General features: G+C 30.5%; 1 protein-coding gene across 3 annotated transcripts in view; it reads left to right on the forward strand.

Annotated features, from left to right (window-relative positions):
• LOC129916928 (probable multidrug resistance-associated protein lethal(2)03659) overlaps positions 1 to 18,451 on the forward strand; it is a 35,523-nt gene extending 17,072 nt beyond the window's left edge. For all 3 annotated transcript variants that reach the window (XM_055997148.1, XM_055997149.1, XM_055997150.1), the window contains exons 4-11: positions 11,427 to 11,586; positions 11,651 to 12,023; positions 13,992 to 14,409; positions 14,472 to 14,841; positions 14,907 to 16,288; positions 16,439 to 17,217; positions 17,291 to 17,707; positions 18,330 to 18,451. In XM_055997148.1, coding sequence (XP_055853123.1) covers positions 11,427 to 11,586; positions 11,651 to 12,023; positions 13,992 to 14,409; positions 14,472 to 14,841; positions 14,907 to 16,288; positions 16,439 to 17,217; positions 17,291 to 17,707; positions 18,330 to 18,365 — 3,935 coding nt within the window. In that variant the 3' untranslated portion in view covers positions 18,366 to 18,451. The remainder of the gene's footprint in view (positions 1 to 11,426; positions 11,587 to 11,650; positions 12,024 to 13,991; positions 14,410 to 14,471; positions 14,842 to 14,906; positions 16,289 to 16,438; positions 17,218 to 17,290; positions 17,708 to 18,329) is intronic.
• The last annotated feature ends 3,921 nt before the right edge of the window (positions 18,452 to 22,372 follow it).

Here is a 22,372-nt window from a genome sequence, read left to right on the forward strand (position 1 = left end):
CTTGAGTGAAAATGCATCTTTTCTTTACTTTTGGAACCACAAATCGCAGGTAACATGAGTTACCAAAATAATGTAGCGTGAGTTACCTAAACATTTTAAAATTTTTCCTCGAAATATCGAATAAATGTTTGGTTTTGTCACTGATATTAAAAGTTTGTAATTTTTTATGTATGGAATCTTCATTTAAAACAAATTAAGATTCTTAATTTCGCAGAAAAACTTCATACTGTGGGACTCTTAAATCTCGTGTCCGATTTTTGTAACGTGAGTTACCATCATACTTTTATTTATCCCAAGCAAATACTAAAATTAAAGAAACATTTTTTTGTTAATTATGAAAGTAATGGTTATGCTCCGTTCATGGATAGTAAATTCGTATCAATTTATATTAATATTAACAAAAAAAAAAATTATTTATGTATCGGAAATTTTTGTGAATGTAACGTGAGTTACCATGGAATTGCCCATTAGGTTCCAAGTTTTTAATATTTAACTTATTTTAGAAAGATTTAATGTTATTTATATTTATCAAGATTTTTTTTCTCAAAAAATTGAAACTAGTAGAAGTTTCAAGTTGAACATTTTCAACAAATTAGAATTCCTTCGAAATCAAAGATGTAATTTCGGTGTTGATTGTTTTTAAAAATTTGGCTCTTTAGTTTCTACTAAATTTAGGCCCAATTTATTCACACTCCATTAAATTTAAAAAGGGAAATTTTAAAATTTGTGTGCGATTTGACAGATTTTTCATTTTTAATTGAAACTTTAAATGGAGAATTGGAGAGTGAATAAAGTGGGCCTTAGTTTTGATAATATTTTTTTTCTTTTTTTTTAAATAATGTTTTATAAATTTTCCATTGTTTGTCTCATATTATTTAAGTCTAAAAGTAAATTTTTATTATAAAATAAAAAAAAATGCGTGTTGCTTGGGTCATTTAGTATTTTATATGAGCCTCGACTCTTCGAACAGCTATCGATTGCACTTATTTGAAGTTGGTTGGTCTGATATCGTAATGTTATAAGGAAAGTGTAAAAGCCAGCTTCGAAGCACTTAAGTGTTGATTTGTAGTTCTCCAGTTGGACAAAGAAGTTTCTGCAAGAAAGAAAAGAAGATATAATTCAGGTTAGTTTTAATGGAAAGCACAGCAAGTGAATTTAATGGATAAGGGCTTAAGCCCAAGGGACCGCTCTAATTCTGCTATGAATAAAGACTTCGCTTGAGCGAATGCTTTAGATATTTCTTAACTTACTAGAGTTGAACAAAATATCAACTGTGTGCCAACTGACAACTATGAACTTCACTCTTAATTAAAACTTCTCAAAATAGAATACTTAACTTAGTTTTCTACTAAGGTGCAAATATTTTAACAGCTAAGTGAATTAGAGGCTATAGATCGCTAGAAACACGATTTTATTTCCTTAAAAATTCCACCAGATGCACTTGCTCAGTTATTTTGAGTGCCAAAATGTTTAAGTTCACTTTCTTCACCTTTTACTATTTCGCGACCTTAGAACAACAAGGTTCTAACCGACAATTTTGAAAAAAATTAGTTATAAATCAAATCTAGGTAAAATCGTGGTGCTCTTTCGATTCCCGCTATCCATTTTGCTCTATCTCTTTCCGTTTCGAAGATAACCTGGGCTACAGAGTTCTATCTACACAATTTTCATTTGAGATTTAAACAATAAGGTTCTAACTTCCACTTAGAACTTTGTTTCACAAAATATCCAGAGATACAGAGTTCTATCTGCCTCTTTTTCGATTTGATTTGTGAGCAATAGAGTTCTAACTGCAAACAATGTTGCAGTTAGAACTTTGTTACATGTTTAGACGACAAAATTGAATGCTGAGCAAATTTAAGGGTTAAAAATGTGTTTTTATTAGTGTTTTAAGCTAAAATCTTAAAGATTTCCTCATCGAATTATAAACAAAAAATCAAACTTTTCATACACAGTTACCGTATAAAGGTGTTTCAATATTCAGAATCTTTTTTCTCAAAACACACTTGGGTGTACTTAGAACATGTTGTTCTAGGGTCGCGATTTATTTATATTCACCTGAAATATTTACCTAATAAAAAATCAATAAAACCATAATACCCTTGTTGTAAGAAGGTTTTTAACCAAAGCAAATATTTTGTTCTTATCGGATTCGATGAACTTAAATTTTTTTTACTTCCGAGTAACTTGTACAGTACAATGAAGCCACTTAAAATATATTGTCTTCACTAAATTTTCAAGTGCTTTTGACCAGAAACACTACCTGGCTGACTGAACAACTTTCATAATATCCGCTATCAGTTAAGACTTGCACTTGCAATTTAATATTCCTCTGTAATTACATACAATAACAGTTTAACTTCGAAATTGCGCATGATGATTTGTCAAAATCTAGAAAAGTGGATTTTATCAGTATTTTTCATTAATTTTTTCCACAAAAAAGTTCATTGGCCTAATTGAATAAAGTGTCAAATCTAAAATCATTCAAAACAAAACAAACCGTATTTGATAGCAATCAATGGTAAACAAATTTATCATCAATGACTCAAATTCTTTTGTTAAATATTTAAGTAACCTAGTAACCTAGTAAATAATACATAAGAATTTTCAATAACTGGAAAATGTAATACATGATCTACGAGTACATATTTCCAAAATTTACTCAATCTGCGGTTCGTTTCCAGTGGCAAGTTTCTCAGTTTTAGACTGTCCCATTTATGAGGCCTACCTTTCTTCTAAAAGGTTAAAGGTCTAATTCAATTAGTTGAAAAACATTAAAAAAATTAATACAAAATCTTTCTAAGCACTTTAATTTGGCTTTAAAGCCAAACAGTTTATAATTTATAAAAATAATTTCAGTTTTAAAAAAGATTAAAAGACGTTAAATAGCTTTTAAAGATAACCTCTTAAACGTTTAAATAAAGTTTTTATCTATTAATTACTATAATTTTAAAATTTGTTATTACAGTCTTCAAGTATGAAACTTTCCACAAAATTGGTTACTCATACTCAGACTCGTAAAATAAGTTTAGGGTGGAAAATATGAGACAAGTATAAATTTAAGTCAAATCAATTACTTGTATTTTAAATGAATCTCATTAAAAAAAAAATGCTCTTTTAGATCAACTAATAAAATTGATTAAATTTTTGAAATTTTTGCACCTATGCATGTACTGGTTGTTATATATATGTATGTATATATATATTTTTTCAATTATTTATTAAATAAGTCTAATTACCAGCTTAATAATGTAAGTACACAAAGTAAAAACAGACTCAAAGCAATTTAATATACATATGTGTATATTTATTTATTTATACTGTTCATTATGTATGCATTTAAAATAAATCTGTTGATTAAATAAATCAATCAGATTTTCTATAAAAAAAAAAAACACTCATGTGAAGTGTGTCTAAATTGATAACAAAAAAGTTAACAATGGTTTTTGTTCCATGAACTTTTGTAACTGATTCTAAGTATTTTTTGTATTTCTCATGTTAATTCAATCTTGTTGGAGAAAAAAATTCCACGAGCCATAATTTTTAACCGACTTTAAAAAGAGGAAGGCTCTCAATGTTTGTTATTTCAGAAGTTTCGACAGGGTGAACTTATTTGATTATTCTTTTTGTATTTTAAAGATGGTGCTGGTGTGGTCCCATTTTAATTTCTATTCCAGTTCTGATTATGGCATCCAGGAAAAAACCGTAATATAAGTTGCGATCCATAGAAGTCCTTATTTTTGAGTTCTTTTGAACATATTTACCACATTCGACCACTTTTGAAGAATTTATGATGTATTCCTCAATAAAAGGAATAATATTTATACTTTCCATGGATCGTTTGCTGTTAATTTATAAACTGAGATCGTTTATTGCCAAAGAAATTAATCAGAAAAGTATATTTATACTTGTGACACACTGTTAGTTGCTGATATTGATACTATTTAATACGATTTTATCACTCGTTTTAGGTAGTTGAGTAAAACTTATTGTATTGTATCATTATGGTATTGAGTACTAGGGTTTTTACAGTTTTAAAGGACTTGGTTTAATCATAGTATTCCCCGAAACATATACGATTAAATTTAATACCAGGCTATCGATATCAGCACCGTGTCACAAACCTTCAACTATTTTTTTTATTAAGAAATCTGATTCATATTTTATATATTTATAATTTTAAAGTAATTGAGTGTTCCAAACAAGTTTTTGCAATATACAATAAACAGGGAAAAGAACTTAATAAATTCATGCTCCACAAAGCTCAAGCGAAAAGGAAAAATTTTTAAAAGTAAGAAAAAAAAATGTTCCACATACGCCACAGTGAACGTTGATTTTGTATCAGAACCTTTTACCGATGTAAAAGATAAAATATAAAATCTATTACCCTGGTTAAACGTCTGACAAAAAACCACCAGAAAAATGATAAGTCTTGAACCTTGTCCGAAGAATAAAAACCTTGTTCAGCTATGAAAATGATATATTTTTCAACTCTGTTGTGACTAGTTACGAAATGATGCTTTTTTTCATTTTTTTCATTTGTCGTTATTATAAGCTTTGTAAAACACTTAACATTTGTTTCAAGTAAAAACATACACGATCCATGATTAATAGTTTGCTGGAACTTTAATGTAAAAATAACAATTTAAAACATTTTTTGACTCGACCGTCTGTACGTGACGGAGGAGAAATTGATTTTTTTTTGTTTTGAGGACCAAAACTAACGGTACCTGTCATATAACGGAAATAGAAAAGTTACTTTTTTTCAAAAACGGCTCTAACGATTTTGATTACAATTTTTGTGTGTAGTACATATTACATAAATAAGAGCCAAATTCTGAAATTAAAAAAATATATCTTGTACCGTTATTAACACTTCCTGTCATAGAGCGGGTTTTTTGATTTATGAATTTCTCGTAAATGACTTGGGCGATTTCAACCAAAATGTTTATACAGAAACTTTCTAAAACCGCATTTTTGGATTCTTAAAACATATTTAATTTTTTTTAAATCAATTTAATGAATGAATGATTTTATCGAAATTTTTTAAAAATGGCATACCAACTTTTATTTTGCAAAATTTGTATGTAAAAAAAAAAAATAGTTTTTGAAAAATGGCTCTAATGATTTTCTTTCAAAAAATTTCTTGAAAACGTTACTGAAAACGATGTCTAACTACATAATTATTAAAACAAATTTTATTTTTTTTTACATTACTTATGAAGTTCCCTTAAAATGTCAAATTATAAAATTTCCCTAATCTTGTTCAATAAAAAGCTTTAACATTAGAGTTACTTTTACCAAAACACCGACCAAAACCTGCGACCCATTCTGGCATTTTATTTATAATTCCCTTTTATACTACCTTTCACCATAATTTGTATTTTTTGTACAAATGTGTGTTAGAACTATATAATAAAAGCAAGTAGGTACATGCAACTTATTTGAACATATTTCTATTTGTTTCAATCAAAAAATGCTTAATTGTTTTTGATTAAATGTGGTTTTTATCGATTTTCACGCAACAAAATGGGGCTATATTCATCAAGACAATTACTGAGAAAACACCGAGATATATATTTTCTTGTTATTTTAATATATTTCCTTACACAAACATTACTCGAGAGTGTGTATGTTGCTTCTTAAGTAATCAGTGAAACCACATGTGGATAGCATTAGTTGAGTATAAAAAAAAAAACACTTTACCACATATAAAGAAAAGGAATTGTCGGTAATCAATAACTGTAGCAAAAATTATTTTAAGTTGATTAATTAAATTGTTTATTTTTTGAAATTAAAAAAAAAAGAACAAAATATTTAAGCAAGTTGCTTTTTGTTATTAACATTTTAATTACATCAAATTAAATTTTGTTCAGTTTTTTGTTTTGCTTTTGTGCTAACATTTTGATTAAGCAAATTACAATTTTTATTCAAACTATAAACATATCAGTGTTTTCGTAAATGGAGTACCTTTTCCCATTTTCTAAATAATTTTAATTTTAGAGAAATTAAATTTTCTTATAACTTGCTTCAAATATTTTGAATTATTTTTATTTACATAATACAAAATATATAACACCTTATACAGCACAGATACACACATATTTGAAATATCGAGTGTTTATTTTTTGTTCATGTTTTTTATCATTTTATTAATGTTCGATATAAAGTACGTTCTTGATGTAGTTTTTACCCCTTAATGCATTTGATCTTCACCCGTCTTTGAAATAAATTTATTTTCGTAGAAATTTTAAACACAAACATTTTCAAATTATTGATGTTCACTTTTAATTTTGTTAGTTTTATATTTGCTGATTGAATTGGGTTGGAGGTAAATTTTGGGTGATGGGATCAGCTTAGTGGAGGTCATTATACCAAGCATGTCTACTTTAAATTTTTTTATGATGTATTGTCAATCTTCAAGCCGTTATAGTCTTTGACCTTTAGCATCAGGTTCCTCTTTAGCCAAATAAGCCTGATAGTTATAACTTATCGATTTAGCTTGGGCTTTGGCCTTGTCTTTTGACGAAATTCTGGATCTTTCCTGCGGGGTTGTAAGAATGTCCTTTTTTCATACCCCACAATTTTTTTTTCCTAAATATGCAAAACGATTTTAAAGGTACATAAATATAGTGACTTAGGTTGTTAAAAATAAATTGAAGTTGAAACATCGTTGTTTCAAAGATGAACTACTTTGATTTATGTGACTTTAAGATACGAAACCATAAAAAATTAACCTTTCTTCCACGTTGATTTTAAAATGTTCATCTTCAACGCAAAATCATTCCGAATAATAGTTAAATCAATGTGGTTTTCTTGATTTTACGTTGTTTTATGGTGGCTTTTCCCTCAGTGTAAATGGAAATGGCGGCTTTTAGAGCACTTCTAGGCTACAGAAAAGCCCAACTAACGTAAGAAAGTTAGCATTCAAATCTTGCTTAGCGTTGTACGAGTAGACCTTACATTTAAAATTTTTAAATGGCCAGTTATATTCAAAAGATTTAAAAATGTCACAAAAATGAATTCTTTCGATTATTTGTTATTCAATAGAAATTTTATTTGAAATACTTAAGTTTTTCCATAGAAAAGAAAATGTTACGCATACACCACAGTGAACCGCAAATTGTTTGATTTTTCCCAATCTGCACAAGAAAATTTTCGTAGACACAACTAAATCAAACAAAGAGCCAAAGAGTAAAATATGAGGTCGGCTTAATTAAAGAACAAGCTACTTCTCCAGCCATGATAATTTGAAAATATCTTTGGATTCTTGAGTTTTGTGGCCACAAGTCGCGAGGTGGAAGTTCATAAAATTAGAAGAAAAGAAAAATGATTTCGCGGCGCGGCTTATGGTTTTATGTGTTTATTCATAACTACTACAAAATGGTATTTCAAGCTTATTTTAATTTTTTTTTTACGGCGCGGCGCTAACGATGTTGATTTTTGTTTTCGAAAAATGCATCTTAATGAAGAAAACACATTGAATACATTTTTGCTCAAATTCCTTCACAATGTTGTTTTTTTTTCTTGTGAAAAACGATTTTTTTATTTGAAAAAAAAAGTTTTAAAAATTGAAGTAACTAACGCGCTTTTTATTTTTTTAAGTGATTAAAATTAATTAATTAGCAAAATATGTACATATAAAATACTTTGAAAAATTACTTTTTAATAGTTACCCGTTACTTCTTAAAATATTTAATTAATTTGTCATTATATTTAGGTAAATAAATGACACTCAGTGGTAATATTTGATGAAAAATAAATATAAAAGTGTCAGTTTCCCACAAACGAGAATAAACGCCATTTATCTTTAATCATGAATGTATTTCATGTTTCTTATTTTTATCAGCATATTTCTTGTTTTAAGATCATGCAAATTCTAGCCGTGAGTCACAATCTATACTGAAAAAAAAAAATCTGATTCAATGGTTAAGAGGCGCTGTGGTGTGCTGATGTACTTAAATTTTTTTAAAGGTTTTTTTTTTCTAATTTATTGTTAGACAACAAAACTACGTATAGCTTTTGCCTGTCACAAGTGATTTTTCAGTTTATTGCGGTCGTTAACGTGAACACATAATGTATTTTGTATTTACTATCTATAAACACTAGAGAACATGTTTGAGAATCTTAAACAAATAACATATGCGATTAGGTTTTAAATTTTTCTTTAAATGTGTTAAGTTACTTTTTAAATTGAAATACGTATACATGAAGGTAAATATTTTAAACAATTGTTTAAATAACTTATCAAAACAAATTCAATTCAAATTATCATATTAACATAAAAAAAGAGAGACTTAATTAAGAGAGTAAAAAGCTGGTATATCCTTATATTCGGCCTTATCACGAATTTCATTCGTATCGGAAATCCCCCAAAAAACCATCACAAAATCCGATCGTAGTGAAAATTTATATGAAATTTTCCACTACGAACGGATTCCCTGATTTTTTTTTTCGGAAATCGTAGCAAATTTCCAATACGAATGGAATTCGTGATAAGGCCGAATATCTACTTTGGATATAAATAAATTAATATTTTTAAGTCGATCCTTATAGTCAAGTAGGTTGTAAGTATCATTCAAGACAAAGTTTTAAAAAGCAGAACTTTTAAACCTATACAAACAGCAACGATACGATTTAAGTGAACTATACAAAAATATTTCTTTTTTTTTTTACAAAATAAAAGCAAAGCAAACAAAATTTGTGATTGATTGAGTAACATATGATAATATTGCAGCAAATAAGCCAAATGTGAAAAATTCACACCTTATTAATATTATATAGGAAAAATATGAGTCCATTACTTTATATCTTTCAATTGCAAAGAGAAATTGTAGACCTACCTCATTTCAGATTAATTTAAATTCTAATCAAATGGACAATACATACATACATGACAGCTTTAATGTTGCCATAATTGTGTCTACAGTTCAACGGATCGTATAATATTCAAATTAAACTTGTTTGAACTTAAAACATGCACAGTCATTTCTGTTTTTTTTTTAGTTTTTATTTTGTTATTATATTAAATTAACATTGTCATTTCCCATTTTTTGTATTTTGATAAATATTTTGTATTTGTCTGTCAAGGTTTAATTATATACGTATTAATTGTCTATGAATATACATTTTCATTGTAGTTGTTAGATAAATACAAAATTTAATTGATTGATTAAAATTATTTATGAGAGGGTTAAGAATTCAAGCGATTTGTCATTAGTGGCGTTTTCCATTGGAAAATTTTCTTAAGTAAGTACAACACAAACACTGGCCGACATAATTCTTCGTACAAAAACTCAAAAAACTCTGTTTATCATAACCTATAAAGAGCATTTACTTGGAAACGAACTGTTTTAGTTAAAAAAGGGGCACAAGTAGTAGTAGTAGTAGTAACTTTATTGAGAAAAAGGGGCACAATAAAAGTATACATTATAGCATTTCACGTTTAAGACAAATACGTAGGTGTAAAAGTAACCATATATGTATGTAAAAATATTAGAAATTAAAATTTGTAAATCGTATGAAGAATTTTGTCAGCCAGTGTATGTAGGTGTTTGAAACTATGCACCCATAAACAAACTCGAACCTCAAATCCACATACAAACTTATTTATAAGGCAAATAAGGTTCACATTAAAGATATTAATTTAACACCGTTTTGACGCATTATTGAATTTGTTTTGACGCTATTTACTTTTGGATTTTGTACCAAATAATCGTCATTTGTGGGAAGTGTTCTTTTTTCAAAGAAAACGCCAACGCCTGAATCGCATCGACAGCTCTAGAAAATTCACCGAGATACTAGTCTAAGTGCAACAATAACCGTCGCTCAAAAACCGTGTTTTCGATGTTAGCGACCGGCAGCGTGAAGGAAGATCAAAAATTTTCGAAAACGTTGAATTTGAGGCATATTGCTTGTTGAGGATCTATTCCTAACACAAGAAGATCTTGGTTAAGCATTAAGATTTAACCGCTATGCTTTTTTGAAGCGATTGCATAATTTGGAAATGATGAACAATTAAAAAAAAGGCTTTACAGTATGATGAACATAACCTTGCCAAACCCGTCAAAACCTATCTAATAACTCTGAAATGAGTATTCGAAATATTCGCTACCCACTATTCAACAAATCCTATAGTGTACCCTTACCCAAGCAGAGGGGTTGCAGGGAAGCAGCATGATTCATACGTACTGTTTATTTATCGTTAAATTTAACATATTTTCGGGAAATTCTCTCTGTAGGTTCGGGAAACTGAGAATTAATGTCACCTTAAGGTTAATTCACAGTTTTTTTTTAAATACCTACATATATTCGGTTCACTTGGGAACAAAGTTTACTTTAGTAAAGTGGATATACATAGTTCCTCCTATTAAGGGGGAACTTCGTATTTCAGTGATCTTATAAAATACCTAATACGTACAAAAATACTGGGTTCCACATAAATTGTAGCCGAAAGACTTTGAATGCTTGCCAGGCCTATGCAAAAGCATTTTTTGCCTTACCCACTTTATTCACAAGATATTGCCCCTTCCTATATCCGGTCGATATCGATTAGACATTGCCCATCATGGATATCCTCAAAAGATAAAAAGTTCACCCGACACAGTATTCGAATGGAGACAGAGATAATTTATTGGAAAATACATTGAAAAAAAATTAATTTTTTCACATTATTTTAAACATTAGACGAGCTAAAACAAAACAAAATTTTCTTATAAAAGCACCGTTAACTCAAGAAATCAGCTAACTTTTTGAGCCTTAACTATATTGGCCTCTCAAAGTCTTACTGACAAAAAAAAATTAAGGTCCTTTTCCACAGAATCTACCAGGCGATATTATATTCTTTTAACAATTAATTGAAAGAAAATTATTTTTTTTTACATGAATTTCTAAATACTGAAAAATGAAAACTATTTATTTTTGGAATTTTATAACGGTTTATTTTATTTGAAACCAAAAGCCTATTTTTCAGGAAATCTTAAATTAATTAAAAAGTTACCAGACATTTTTATCTTATAAAAATAGAATCAGTTACTTTTTCTATTTCATTTTTCAAGTGTTAAAAAAAAATCACAATTAAACCCACTTCTAAAATACGTATCAACATCCTGCTTGTGATTCAAAACTGATTTCAAAACACATTCTATTTTTTTATTTGTTTGTTAATCTTCAAACTTAATTGATTAGTTTTAAATGTTTTGGTTCCTAACACCAAAATTGTGTCTATTATCAAAGAGATTTTTTTTTGATGATGAAGCGCAATCATAGGTTAATGAGTTTGATAAGGCTTATCAAAGCTTAAAAACACTATATTCTTTTTTTGTTTTTCATATAATTAGAGTACAATTAAATCTAATGAGAATAATAATTTAAAAATATTAACTTTATCTTCATCAAGACTAAGATTTTTTAAATTTTAATTTCAGACACATTGGGCAACAAATTATGTGCTGCATGGGATAATCAACTTTTAAGAAAATCCAAGACTGGAAAGGAACCAAGTTTATTGAGAGCTACATTAGCTGTATTTGGTTTACAATTTTCACTATTCGGTCTTGTACTATTTTTTATAGAAGTTGGTCTAAGGTAAGTTTTGTTGTTTCTTTTATTTTATGATTGATTAAATTTTGTTTTTCTTTTTTAATTTCAGAATAACACAACCATTGTTCCTAGGTGGGTTAGTAACTTACTATTCAGTAAGTGAAAGCCCCGATACTATTATGACAGCATACCTTTATGCATTAGGTATAATTGTGTGTAGTGCGTTGAATGTTATGTTTCAACATCCTTATATGTTGGGAACGATGCACGTTGGTATGAAAATGAGAGTAGCTATGTGCAGTATGATATACAGAAAAGCATTGCGATTAAGTCAAAATGCTTTGGGTGATACAACTGCGGGACAAGTTGTTAATCTTATATCAAATGATGTTGGCCGCTTGGATTTGGCTACAATTTTTGTGCATTATCTGTGGCTGGGACCTCTTCAGACAATAGTTATTACATATCTTATGTACCAACAGGTGAGTTAAATAATTATAACGCTCTAGCTTTGAACTTTAATGAGAAATTTCCATTTAATTATGGGAGGTGGTATCGGGATCTTGTAATATAATGTACTATAATAGACAATTTTATGGACATTCCCCTCTGCTATCTATTCTTATAAATCATATGTGTTTAGGTATAAGTTCTGATAAGATGCATCAAGTTTTAAAGAACAATTTTCTGTGATTTTGACGGAAACGGTTAACTGGAGTACCTATACTATTATAATCTAGTACTGAGGATTATCTACTAATAAATATAAATAAGCTGAGATTAGATTTATTGATGGCATAAAGTAGTCTTTTAAATAGACTGAAAATTAATAATGAAAAGATTGAAAACCAAAAAAAATGTTCTAAAAGAGTTTTCTTAAAATATTTTGACTTTATTAGTGTTGCTAAACTTTGAGATCAATTATATTTCATCCTTGTATCGCCCTTGTAAGTTCAATAAAAAGTATAGGCCTTGATGATGAGAAATTTCCTTGAAATATATTGGTACACAGATTAATTAAAAAAAGGCTTTTATATTGAACTTTCGAAGTCGATATAAGGATAACATATCGTCGGTCTCATGAGAAATACCTCGTAACTCCCAAAATCAAAATTTTACAGGAGAGACGAAAGAGTAAACAAACAACAGAGTAGTTGGGAAGAAACGCACTGTGCAAAATTTGAATTTAAGTCTATTTAGAGTTTTCGGAATGACCCCAAATTTTCTGGGTTGCTCCGCTGACATATTTTCTAAAGAATGGCATTCAAAAGTTACGAGGTTTTCTTACGAGACCGACGATATACATAACAGTTTTCTTTATTTCAAAAGTACGGCCTTCCTTCCAACAGCACACAGAAATCTTTCAATCTAAACCATTCTGTAATGGTTTAGATTGAAAGATAATAACCTTGGTTATATGCCTGGTAGCGTTAATTTTGGTCCTTAATAAAATTCATTTCCCCTTTAGGAAATCACCTAAGAACCTTACATATTAATGAGGTTTTTCATTGGTAAATAGAGAAACATTTATGCGTTTTGTTGGCCCATTTTTGAAAGCAGTTGTTTTTGGCTTCAAGATTTTTCAAATTCGGCTCCTTGGTCCTTGCCTCTAAAATTTTCTGGCAACACATTATCAACCTACTATATCGAAAGAAAAAAAAGACATAATGTCGAGGCTTATATCATAAAATGATACCTATTTTTAGAAAAGTTTTTGAATTAAATGTGTGAAATGTAAAATTCTTGCACTTTAAATAAAGGATTTACGTTTTACGTTTCTCATAAAAAATTTTACTCGGTTATATCTCGATATCCCCAAACACGATTTTCTTCAAGATCCATTATAACAAAATATGTCTTATCTCCTTTGTTGGAAAAAATTTTCAACTTTTGAACTTCAACTTTTCTAGACCTTTTAAACCTAAAGAGCTGCGGTTGCACTGAATATTAGTCTGATGTTGACTTCCTATAGCATCTGCGTTTTAGAAGCTATAAACTGAAAAAAATTCCGAGGTTTTTCGTGCACTAAGCACAAAACTACAAGCTTGGTATTTTACTATTAGAATGTATCTATCTTAACAACAGCTCAACGAAAATTATACTTATGTCTTATTTCAATTCACAGATTTTATCCGACACTGCACTTGAAAAGCTCAATCCCTTTTTCAAATTATTCATTTATTTTAAATTTTAAACTTTCATTTTCGCGATTTTGTATCATTTTAAATTAAGTAAATATTAATTCGGACTTACCGCGAGTTTTTCTTAATTAAAATCAGCTTAAAAAGTGTCTATTAATAGGTACGTCCCATTCATGCTAATCGCATTGAAGCTTATTTCTTATGTATTTATGTATTATTTATAAAAGTATTAAATATCTGTTTAAAAAATTTTATTTACTCTCCAATTTCGCTAAACAATACATTATTTTTTTATTTGTTTTGTTTTAGATCGGTATCTCATCGACATTTGGTGTCGCATTTATGTTACTATTCTTGCCTCTTCAAGCCTACTTGGGTAAAAAGACCTCCGTTTTACGTTTACGCACTGCCCTACGCACAGACGAACGTGTGCGTTTAATGAATGAAATTATTCAAGGTATCCAAGTTATAAAAATGTACGCTTGGGAAATTCCATTTGGCAAAATGGTTGCTTTGGCCCGTAAAAAGGAAATCACCCCAATTCGAAATGTATCATACATTCGTGGTATTCTGTTATCCTTCATCATGTTCCTTACACGAGTATCAATTTTTACCAGTTTGGTTGGCTATGTTCTCCTTGGATATGTATTGACTGCTAAACAAGCTTTCATGGTTACAGCTTATTATAATATTTTAAGAACTACAATGACGGTATTCTTTCCCCAAGGTAAGTTTACTTTTGAATATAACACTTTGAATCATTTCTAACTAAATTAAATTATTTTCCAGGTATATCACAATTGGCAGAAGCTCTTGTTTCTATAAAACGTATTCAAAAGTATATGCTCTATGATGAAACAAATGTTCGTGATAAGTCTTTGGATAATAATGAACTCGATGATGATGTCACTACGAGTAACCAATCCACCATTGTTAAAGGTCATGACACGATAAACGGTAACGGAAAACACCAAGAGAAACAACCAATGGTTGTTGCCAATGGTAATGCTACATTATCAGAAGCTGGCGTCATCATCAGCAATTTAAAGTCGAAATGGAACTCAGCTTCGACAGAATACACTTTAGATGACGTCAATTTGAGAGTTCAACCAGGAACTTTGGTGGCAATCATAGGTCCAGTCGGTTCCGGAAAATCAAGGTAAGGCAATTATATTTCTTATGTTCCCAATTTTGTTAACGATTTTTCTGTTTTTTGTTTTTTAGTCTTATTCAAACTATTTTGGGTGAATTGACACCTGAATCGGGAACTGTTACCGTGAATGGCACCTACTCATATGCTTCACAAGAGCCCTGGCTTTTTACAGGAACTGTGCGACAAAATATTCTGTTTGGCCAGCCAATGGATAAACATCGTTATCGTGTTGTTATAAAGAAATGTGCTCTGGAAAGAGATCTTGAACTTTTGCCCCACGGAGATAAGACAATTGTTGGTGAACGTGGAGCTTCACTCTCAGGAGGTCAGAAAGCTAGAATAAGTTTAGCACGAGCTGTTTATCGTAAAACTTCGATATACTTGCTTGATGATCCACTCAGTGCTGTAGATACTCACGTCGGGCGCCACTTATTCGATCAATGTATGCGTGGATATTTGCGAGAGAATATCGTTGTTCTAGTAACTCATCAGCTTCAGTTCCTTCAACACGCCGATCAAATTGTTATCATGGACAAAGGAAAAGTTAGTGCTGTGGGTTCATACGAATCGCTGAGAGAAAGTGGACTTGACTTTGCAAAATTGCTTTCTGATCCAGAGAGTAACGAGAACGAAGATGGAACATTGTCTAGATCTGGAAGTAGGCTGTATAAGCGCCAAAATAGTGAATCATCACTCAAATCTGCTGCTGATTCTTGTGTTGGTGAAGATGCACCCATGGAAGTGCAAGAAGTTGGTGGACAAGGTCGCATAGGACTTGACTTATACAAACAGTATTTCCGAGCTGCTGGTGGTTTCTTATTATTCTTCGTAATTCTGATGTTGTTCTTAGTGGCTCAGATACTTGCATCTGGCGGAGACTACTTTTTATCATATTGGGTCAACAAACGCGGCACTCCAAATACTCCAGAAGTTCCAGAAAATATTAAATCATCTAATAATGATACATTCATAGTCACAACCCCACCGAATATGATTGTCCAAGGCATTTCAAAGTTTCTGGAGGAAGTTGGAATGGACAAAATTAATGATGCTGTTGATATTTATATTTTTACTGGAATCACTGTCTTAACAATTGTAATCACTCTATGTCGTAGTTTCTTCTTCTTCAGTTGTGCAATGAGAGCTTCGATATATCTACACAATGCAATGTTTCAAGGAGTTACTAGAGCGACAATGTACTTTTTCAATACAAATCCATCAGGTCGTATTTTAAATCGATTCTCTAAAGATATGGGTCAAGTGGATGAAATTCTACCTTCTGTGATGATTGATGTAGTTCAAATCTTTTTGCAATTGATTGGAATTGTGGTTCTAGTGTCTTTGGTCAATCCAGTGTTTTTATTGCCAACAGCTATTTTGGGAGTTATATTCTATTATTTGCGTGTGTTCTATTTGAAGACATCACGGGATATCAAACGAATGGAAGCCATGAGTGAGTATTTAAAGCTTTAGGACCAGTTTCACAGGCAACTCTTAAGTTTAGAGCTATGTGCCACTTAGTCCACTGTAAAACTGGCCCTTTTTTTAAATCAATCAGTAAAACCTTTTACATAATTAATAAATTTTTTATTTTATTTTTCAGCTCGATCACCTGTATATTCTCATCTATCTGCTTCATTGAGTGGATTAGCCACAATTCGGTCATTTGGGGCACAAAGGATACTCATAACAGAGTTTGATAATCATCAAGATTTACATAGTTCAGCTTTCTATTTGTTTATTTCAACAAATCGAGCCTTTGGATTTTGGTTAGATTGTTTCTGTGTGGCATACATTGCCATCATCACGTTGAGTTTCTTTATCTTCCCTCCAGAAAATGGTGGCAATGTTGGTCTGGCTATTACACAGGCCATTGGAATGACAGGAATGGTGCAGTGGGGTATGAGACAGTCAGCAGAATTAGAAAATACAATGACGGCCGTGGAAAGAGTTGTCGAATATGACACAATCGAGCCCGAAGGTGCTTTAGAATCTGCTCCTGAGAAAAAACCACGCAAAGAATGGCCAGAGGATGGTAAAGTGGTGTTTGATAATCTAAGTCTTCGGTACTTCCCGGATCCTAAGTCTGATTCGGTTCTCAAAAATCTGAATCTGGAAATAGCACCATGTGCAAAGGTGGGAATAGTAGGACGCACAGGAGCTGGAAAATCCTCCCTTATCAATGCCTTGTTCCGTTTGTCATTTAATGATGGTTCAGTGATTATTGATCAAATAGACACCAATGAAATTGGGTTACACGATTTGAGGAGCAAGATTTCAATTATTCCTCAAGAACCAGTGTTATTCTCGGGAACGATGCGATACAATTTGGATCCATTCGATGAGTACTCTGATGAGAAACTATGGGATTCTTTGGACGAGGTAAGCTTAAAGATTCATTTTCAGTTTATTTCCTGAATTCCTATTAATTTTATCTTTTTTTTTGTTATTTTAGGTCAAGCTTAAGAAAGTTGTATCAGATCTTCCTTTCGGTCTGCAAAGTAAAATATCAGAGGGCGGTAGTAATTTCAGTGTTGGTCAAAGACAGCTGGTTTGTCTGGCCCGTGCTATTTTGCGAGAAAACAAAATTCTGGTTATGGATGAGGCAACTGCCAATGTTGACCCACAGACCGATGGGCTGATTCAGACTACAATACGAAGAAAGTTCAAAAATTGTACGGTACTTACAATTGCTCATCGTCTTCACACGGTTATGGACTCAGACAAGGTTTTAGTTATGGATGCTGGACGGGCTGTAGAATTTGGTTCGCCTTATGAACTGCTTACAGAAAGTACTTCGAAAGTATTCTATGGAATGGTTAACCAAATGGGCAAAGGCACATTTGAAAACTTCTTGAGGATATCAAAACAGGTATGTTATATTGATTTGATTTTAAATTTTCTGTTTTTTATTTATTGTTTGAAATAAACGGGTAATTTAAATTATAAAATGGGAAAAATGAAAATATTAAAATAGTACTGTACTTTTAAAGTTCAGCATAAGCTCTTATGTGACGGTTTTCGTAAAGAACACATAGAAAATAGAACCTAGAACCCTATTATGCTATCGAATTCACGGCTTAAATAATATTTAAAAGAAAAGTTTTTCTTAAAGCTTACCGTTTTTCAAAGCATTAGGAATCAAGTGAATCGAAAAATTCACGTGATCGGATAGAATTATGTTCAGCTTAATTATTTATGATTTATTTTAGAAAATGACTATTTACTAGGTAATCGTGTCTTCTACAATTAATGCATTGACGTTTTTCTTAAAAAATAACCCCAAACTGTTAAACTGTTTCCTAGCTTAAATCTTTCAAATAGAATTTTTAAATACTTTTTTACTATAAGACTATAACCTTTCAATGGGAAAGGATTTTTAAATCGGTCTAATTATGTCTAAATTAACTCAAGTGTTCATAAAATAGGCAAACAAATAAAGTATTAAAAATTAAATTATTATTCATTTATCATAATTTCTTTTTTCTTTACAGGCCCATGAAGAAAATCTAAAACAAAAAGCGGAATAAGTTGTTCATAGCAAACGAACCTTTAAGTAAATAAGAGTTTTCCTTCAAAGAAACAGTTGCTGTGAAAAAAAAAACAAAAAACAAAACAAACTTAATCCAGTAAAAGTGCTATTAAAAAAAACCGAAACAATTTAACTTTATATGAATTAAAGAAGACTTCAAAACTATACAAAATACTTAATTAAGCTAATTTACACAATTTTGTATGAAATATACATCACAAAAGCGAGATAACAAAACAAAATAAAAATGATTAAATATAAGTCTTAAACATACTTGTAATTATATTTTTTTTTTGTTTTAACATTAAGTTCTTAGCGGCAATAAGCTTGCTCGTCCTTTAAAATGCAAAAAACACATAAATGTAATTTATTTTTTATATAAACCTGATATATATACATAATATATAAACACGCTCAGACCATCATTGCATGTTTACAACTAAACAAAAACAAAATAACAAGCAGGACAACATACTAAAAAAAAATGTGCCTTTATACAAATCGAAATACAATTTTACTTTGTGTCTGTTATAATTTTTATCATAATTATGTTCGTATTGAATAAAGTTGCAACTCAATTAAAAACATAAAATTTATCTGAAGGAAATTGTTTTGTATGTATTTCTATGTAAAAAAAAATATGTTTGGCGAAATATTGTTACATAAGTATGTAAGTGAAACATTATATATCGTTATATATTGCTTAAGTGAAAAAAAAAGATTATTGTACTATAAAATATGTTAAGTTAATAATAAATATCCATCATTGTCAAATTACCTACATTATATTTTTTTTGATAAGTGACTTTAAATTATACAGCAAAAACTATTACAAAATAAATGCCAATATACAATAAATGGTAAAAATTAAAAAAAATACTTTGTTTTTCTTACAAAAAAAATATAATAAGAAATAGGACACTTTTGGACCAAGACATTTTTTCGTGGCAAATGTGAGAAAACTCTCCAAACAGTGAATTTCGCTTTTAGAGCTGCTTACTGGAAAAACGAAAAAACAGAACGAAAAAACATACTTATTTATTCAGTATTCGTCCACTGATTCTGTTTTTCACATTGGTCATTTATAACTCAGGATCAGTGGCGTCGCGTGAATAATTTAGATAAGTGTGCAATCCTTGAAAATTATAAGTTTATTTAAAAAAAATCAATTCATTAATCAATCTCTTACCATATACTGTTTTCTCCAAATTATAAAAAAAAACAACAAAAAATATCATTGGGTATATTTTTATTATAAAAAAACACTCCACTAAAACCGTAGGTAACAAAAACTAAATAAATTAAACTTCAACAAAAACTAAATACAAAACATATAAATTATAGTTTTTTATAATATTAAATCGATTTTTCGATTTTTCGTGGTTAATTATTCAATCACCTTCTGAATAAAATTAAAACTTTGGCAACAAAACAACAAAAAATATCACCTCATGAAAAAAAGTACCTCATGAAACTGTGTCCACTTTATTTCATTTTCCCATTTTTCCTATGAAGTTTGGTGTATTCTACCTAAAACAGAAAAATATTGCCTACATCGCCGACTGTCGTGCATTGCTTTTTTTCGCACGAGCTTCGATGTAATTCATTCTATTCTACCTAAACTAAAAAAAAATATCTACCCCACCGACTCTCGTACATTGCATTTTTTCGCACGAGCCTTTATTCTACCTGAAACTGAAACAGAAAAAAAAATACCTACACAGCCGACTCTCGTGCATTCCTTTTTTTCGCGCGAGCTTCCATGTAATTCATTCTATTTTTCATCTTTAATGCTTTACAAAAACAGAACGGAAGAAAAGAAAATAAGAATAGAAACCGTGCACAGAAAGCCGTCGTACGAGTTCACTACAAATTCATCAAAGTAAAGATTTTGTGTACCTGTGTACATCTTGCGGGCAAAGAATGGCGATGGGGATGGATAGGAATACTGCGAAAATTGTGTACGATCGAGTTGGATGGATTTATTTGATGAGAGAAAATGTGCACAGAAGGATTTCGTACGAGCTTATTTGATATTTTTGTTTCTGTTGTTTGATTTGAAAGAAAAATTAAGAAGGAAGAAAATTAATGTAGGCTTTGTGATACAGGGTGTATGGGTGCATATTGGGAATATTTTATTTGTGCGTGGTAAATGAGAACTTGTTCAATGTTTAGATCAGGGTGTGCACTGCACACCTTGCACACCCTGACGAGACGCCACTGCTCAGGATATAGCCGGAATACTAATAATTGTGCTTTGGAAACAAGAAAAGAGAAACAAAGGGTGCTTTCATAATTGCATGGTTGCTTTGTTTACATGCGGTCATTTGCGATCAGACTAATGTCAGAATAACCATTTGCGCATGTATTTTACTTTGAATTTATGAACACTTTTTCTGATTTGGGTCTTTTGTCAAAAGTTTCAATTCAGCCTCTTCTTCAAAATGAACCAATTCCATCCTTTAAGAAAAAAATCTTTTTTTTTTAAACATTTCTCCAAATGTTTACAAATTTATTGTATGCAAGAAATTCGCGGCTATTTTTGTTATTTTGACCTGAATTTTTGATAGAATTGAGAAATAAAGGAAAGCTGTATCATTTTTGACGTCATTTTCCTTCTTTCTTCAAGTTTAAATTCATTGCGCATGGGATTTTTTTCATTTGCACATTTGCGCTGCAAATATTTGCGTTTTACATTTATGAACACCTGACATTTGTCATGAAAGCTTTGCATTCGTCAGACTTGCGCAACCCTGCATTTATGAAAGCACCCAAAGTTTAAAAAATATTTGTCGAAACCTATGCGTTATCGCATTAATTTTGTTCGATATAATTGAGTCGATACATTTGAAGTGGTATACGTCCATGTAAAAAAAGGACTACAAAAAATCCGTTGAATTTTTGTGTTTGATTAAAAAATTGATATTTTTTTGAAAAGCATGGAATTATATCACTTTCAAATAATGTATAACTAGGTACTCAATTTTAACGGGCTTAAATCCATACAAACGATATATAATGGCAATTACGACAATTCAAAGAATTATTCTTTTTTGTAATTTAGTTTAATTATAATGAAATAATGCTGTTGGAATATGGATATTTCCTTTAGGAAATAAAAAGAGAACGTCTCAGTTGAAAATGTTTTTTAATAATAAAATATTAATTTGATTTTTGATAACAAAAAACAAATTAGGCAAATTCAATTTAAAACAAATTTTATAAACAAAGTATAAAATAATTAGAGTAAAAAACACTCTGAGGGCGTATTTTCAACACCCCCTCTCGCTCCAGAATGTTTTGATTCTTCATCTGCTCGAATTCCCAAGGAGTTTGAGAATTTTAAGAAAACATCCTTCGAAAGAGGTTTTGTTAAAATATCAGCTCTCATTTCATTTGATGGGCAGTATTTAAGTTGAAGGATCTTCTTCTCTCGTAGATCTCTAATGTGGTGATGGCAAATATCTACATGTTTAGTTCGTGCTCCACACTTATCTGACTCAATTAGACGAATGCAACCTTGATTATCTTCATATACAATTTTGGGCTGGGAAACGTTAACTTCCATATCTGTCAGAAGTCGTCGTAGCCAAATTAGTTCTCGACTAGCATGTGAGGCCGCTACATACTCCGCTTCAGTTGATGACATGGCCACTGAGGTTTGTTTTCGACTTGACCATGCTATGCTACTACCTGCGAATTGGAAAACATACCCACTCGTTGATTTCCTGTCTTTAACATCACCAGCCCAGTCCGCATCTACATAGCAAATCAATTTTCGGTCTTCATTGGAATGGAGCCATAGAGATTTGTTAACTGTAGTCGCAAGATATCGCATTATTCTTTTAACAGCTTTCCAGTCACTTTCACTTGGAGATTCTATTCTTCTGCTCAGAAGATTAACTGCCAAAGAAATATCGGGTCTTGAAACGGTTGCAATATATAGTAATGATCCAATAGCTTGACGATATAAGTTGTTATTGGGTAGCTTTGGACTTATTTCTT

The sequence above is a fragment of the Episyrphus balteatus genome, chromosome 3 (assembly GCF_945859705.1).
Source record: "Episyrphus balteatus chromosome 3, idEpiBalt1.1, whole genome shotgun sequence".
Classification (NCBI taxonomy): Eukaryota; Metazoa; Arthropoda; class Insecta; order Diptera; family Syrphidae; genus Episyrphus; species Episyrphus balteatus.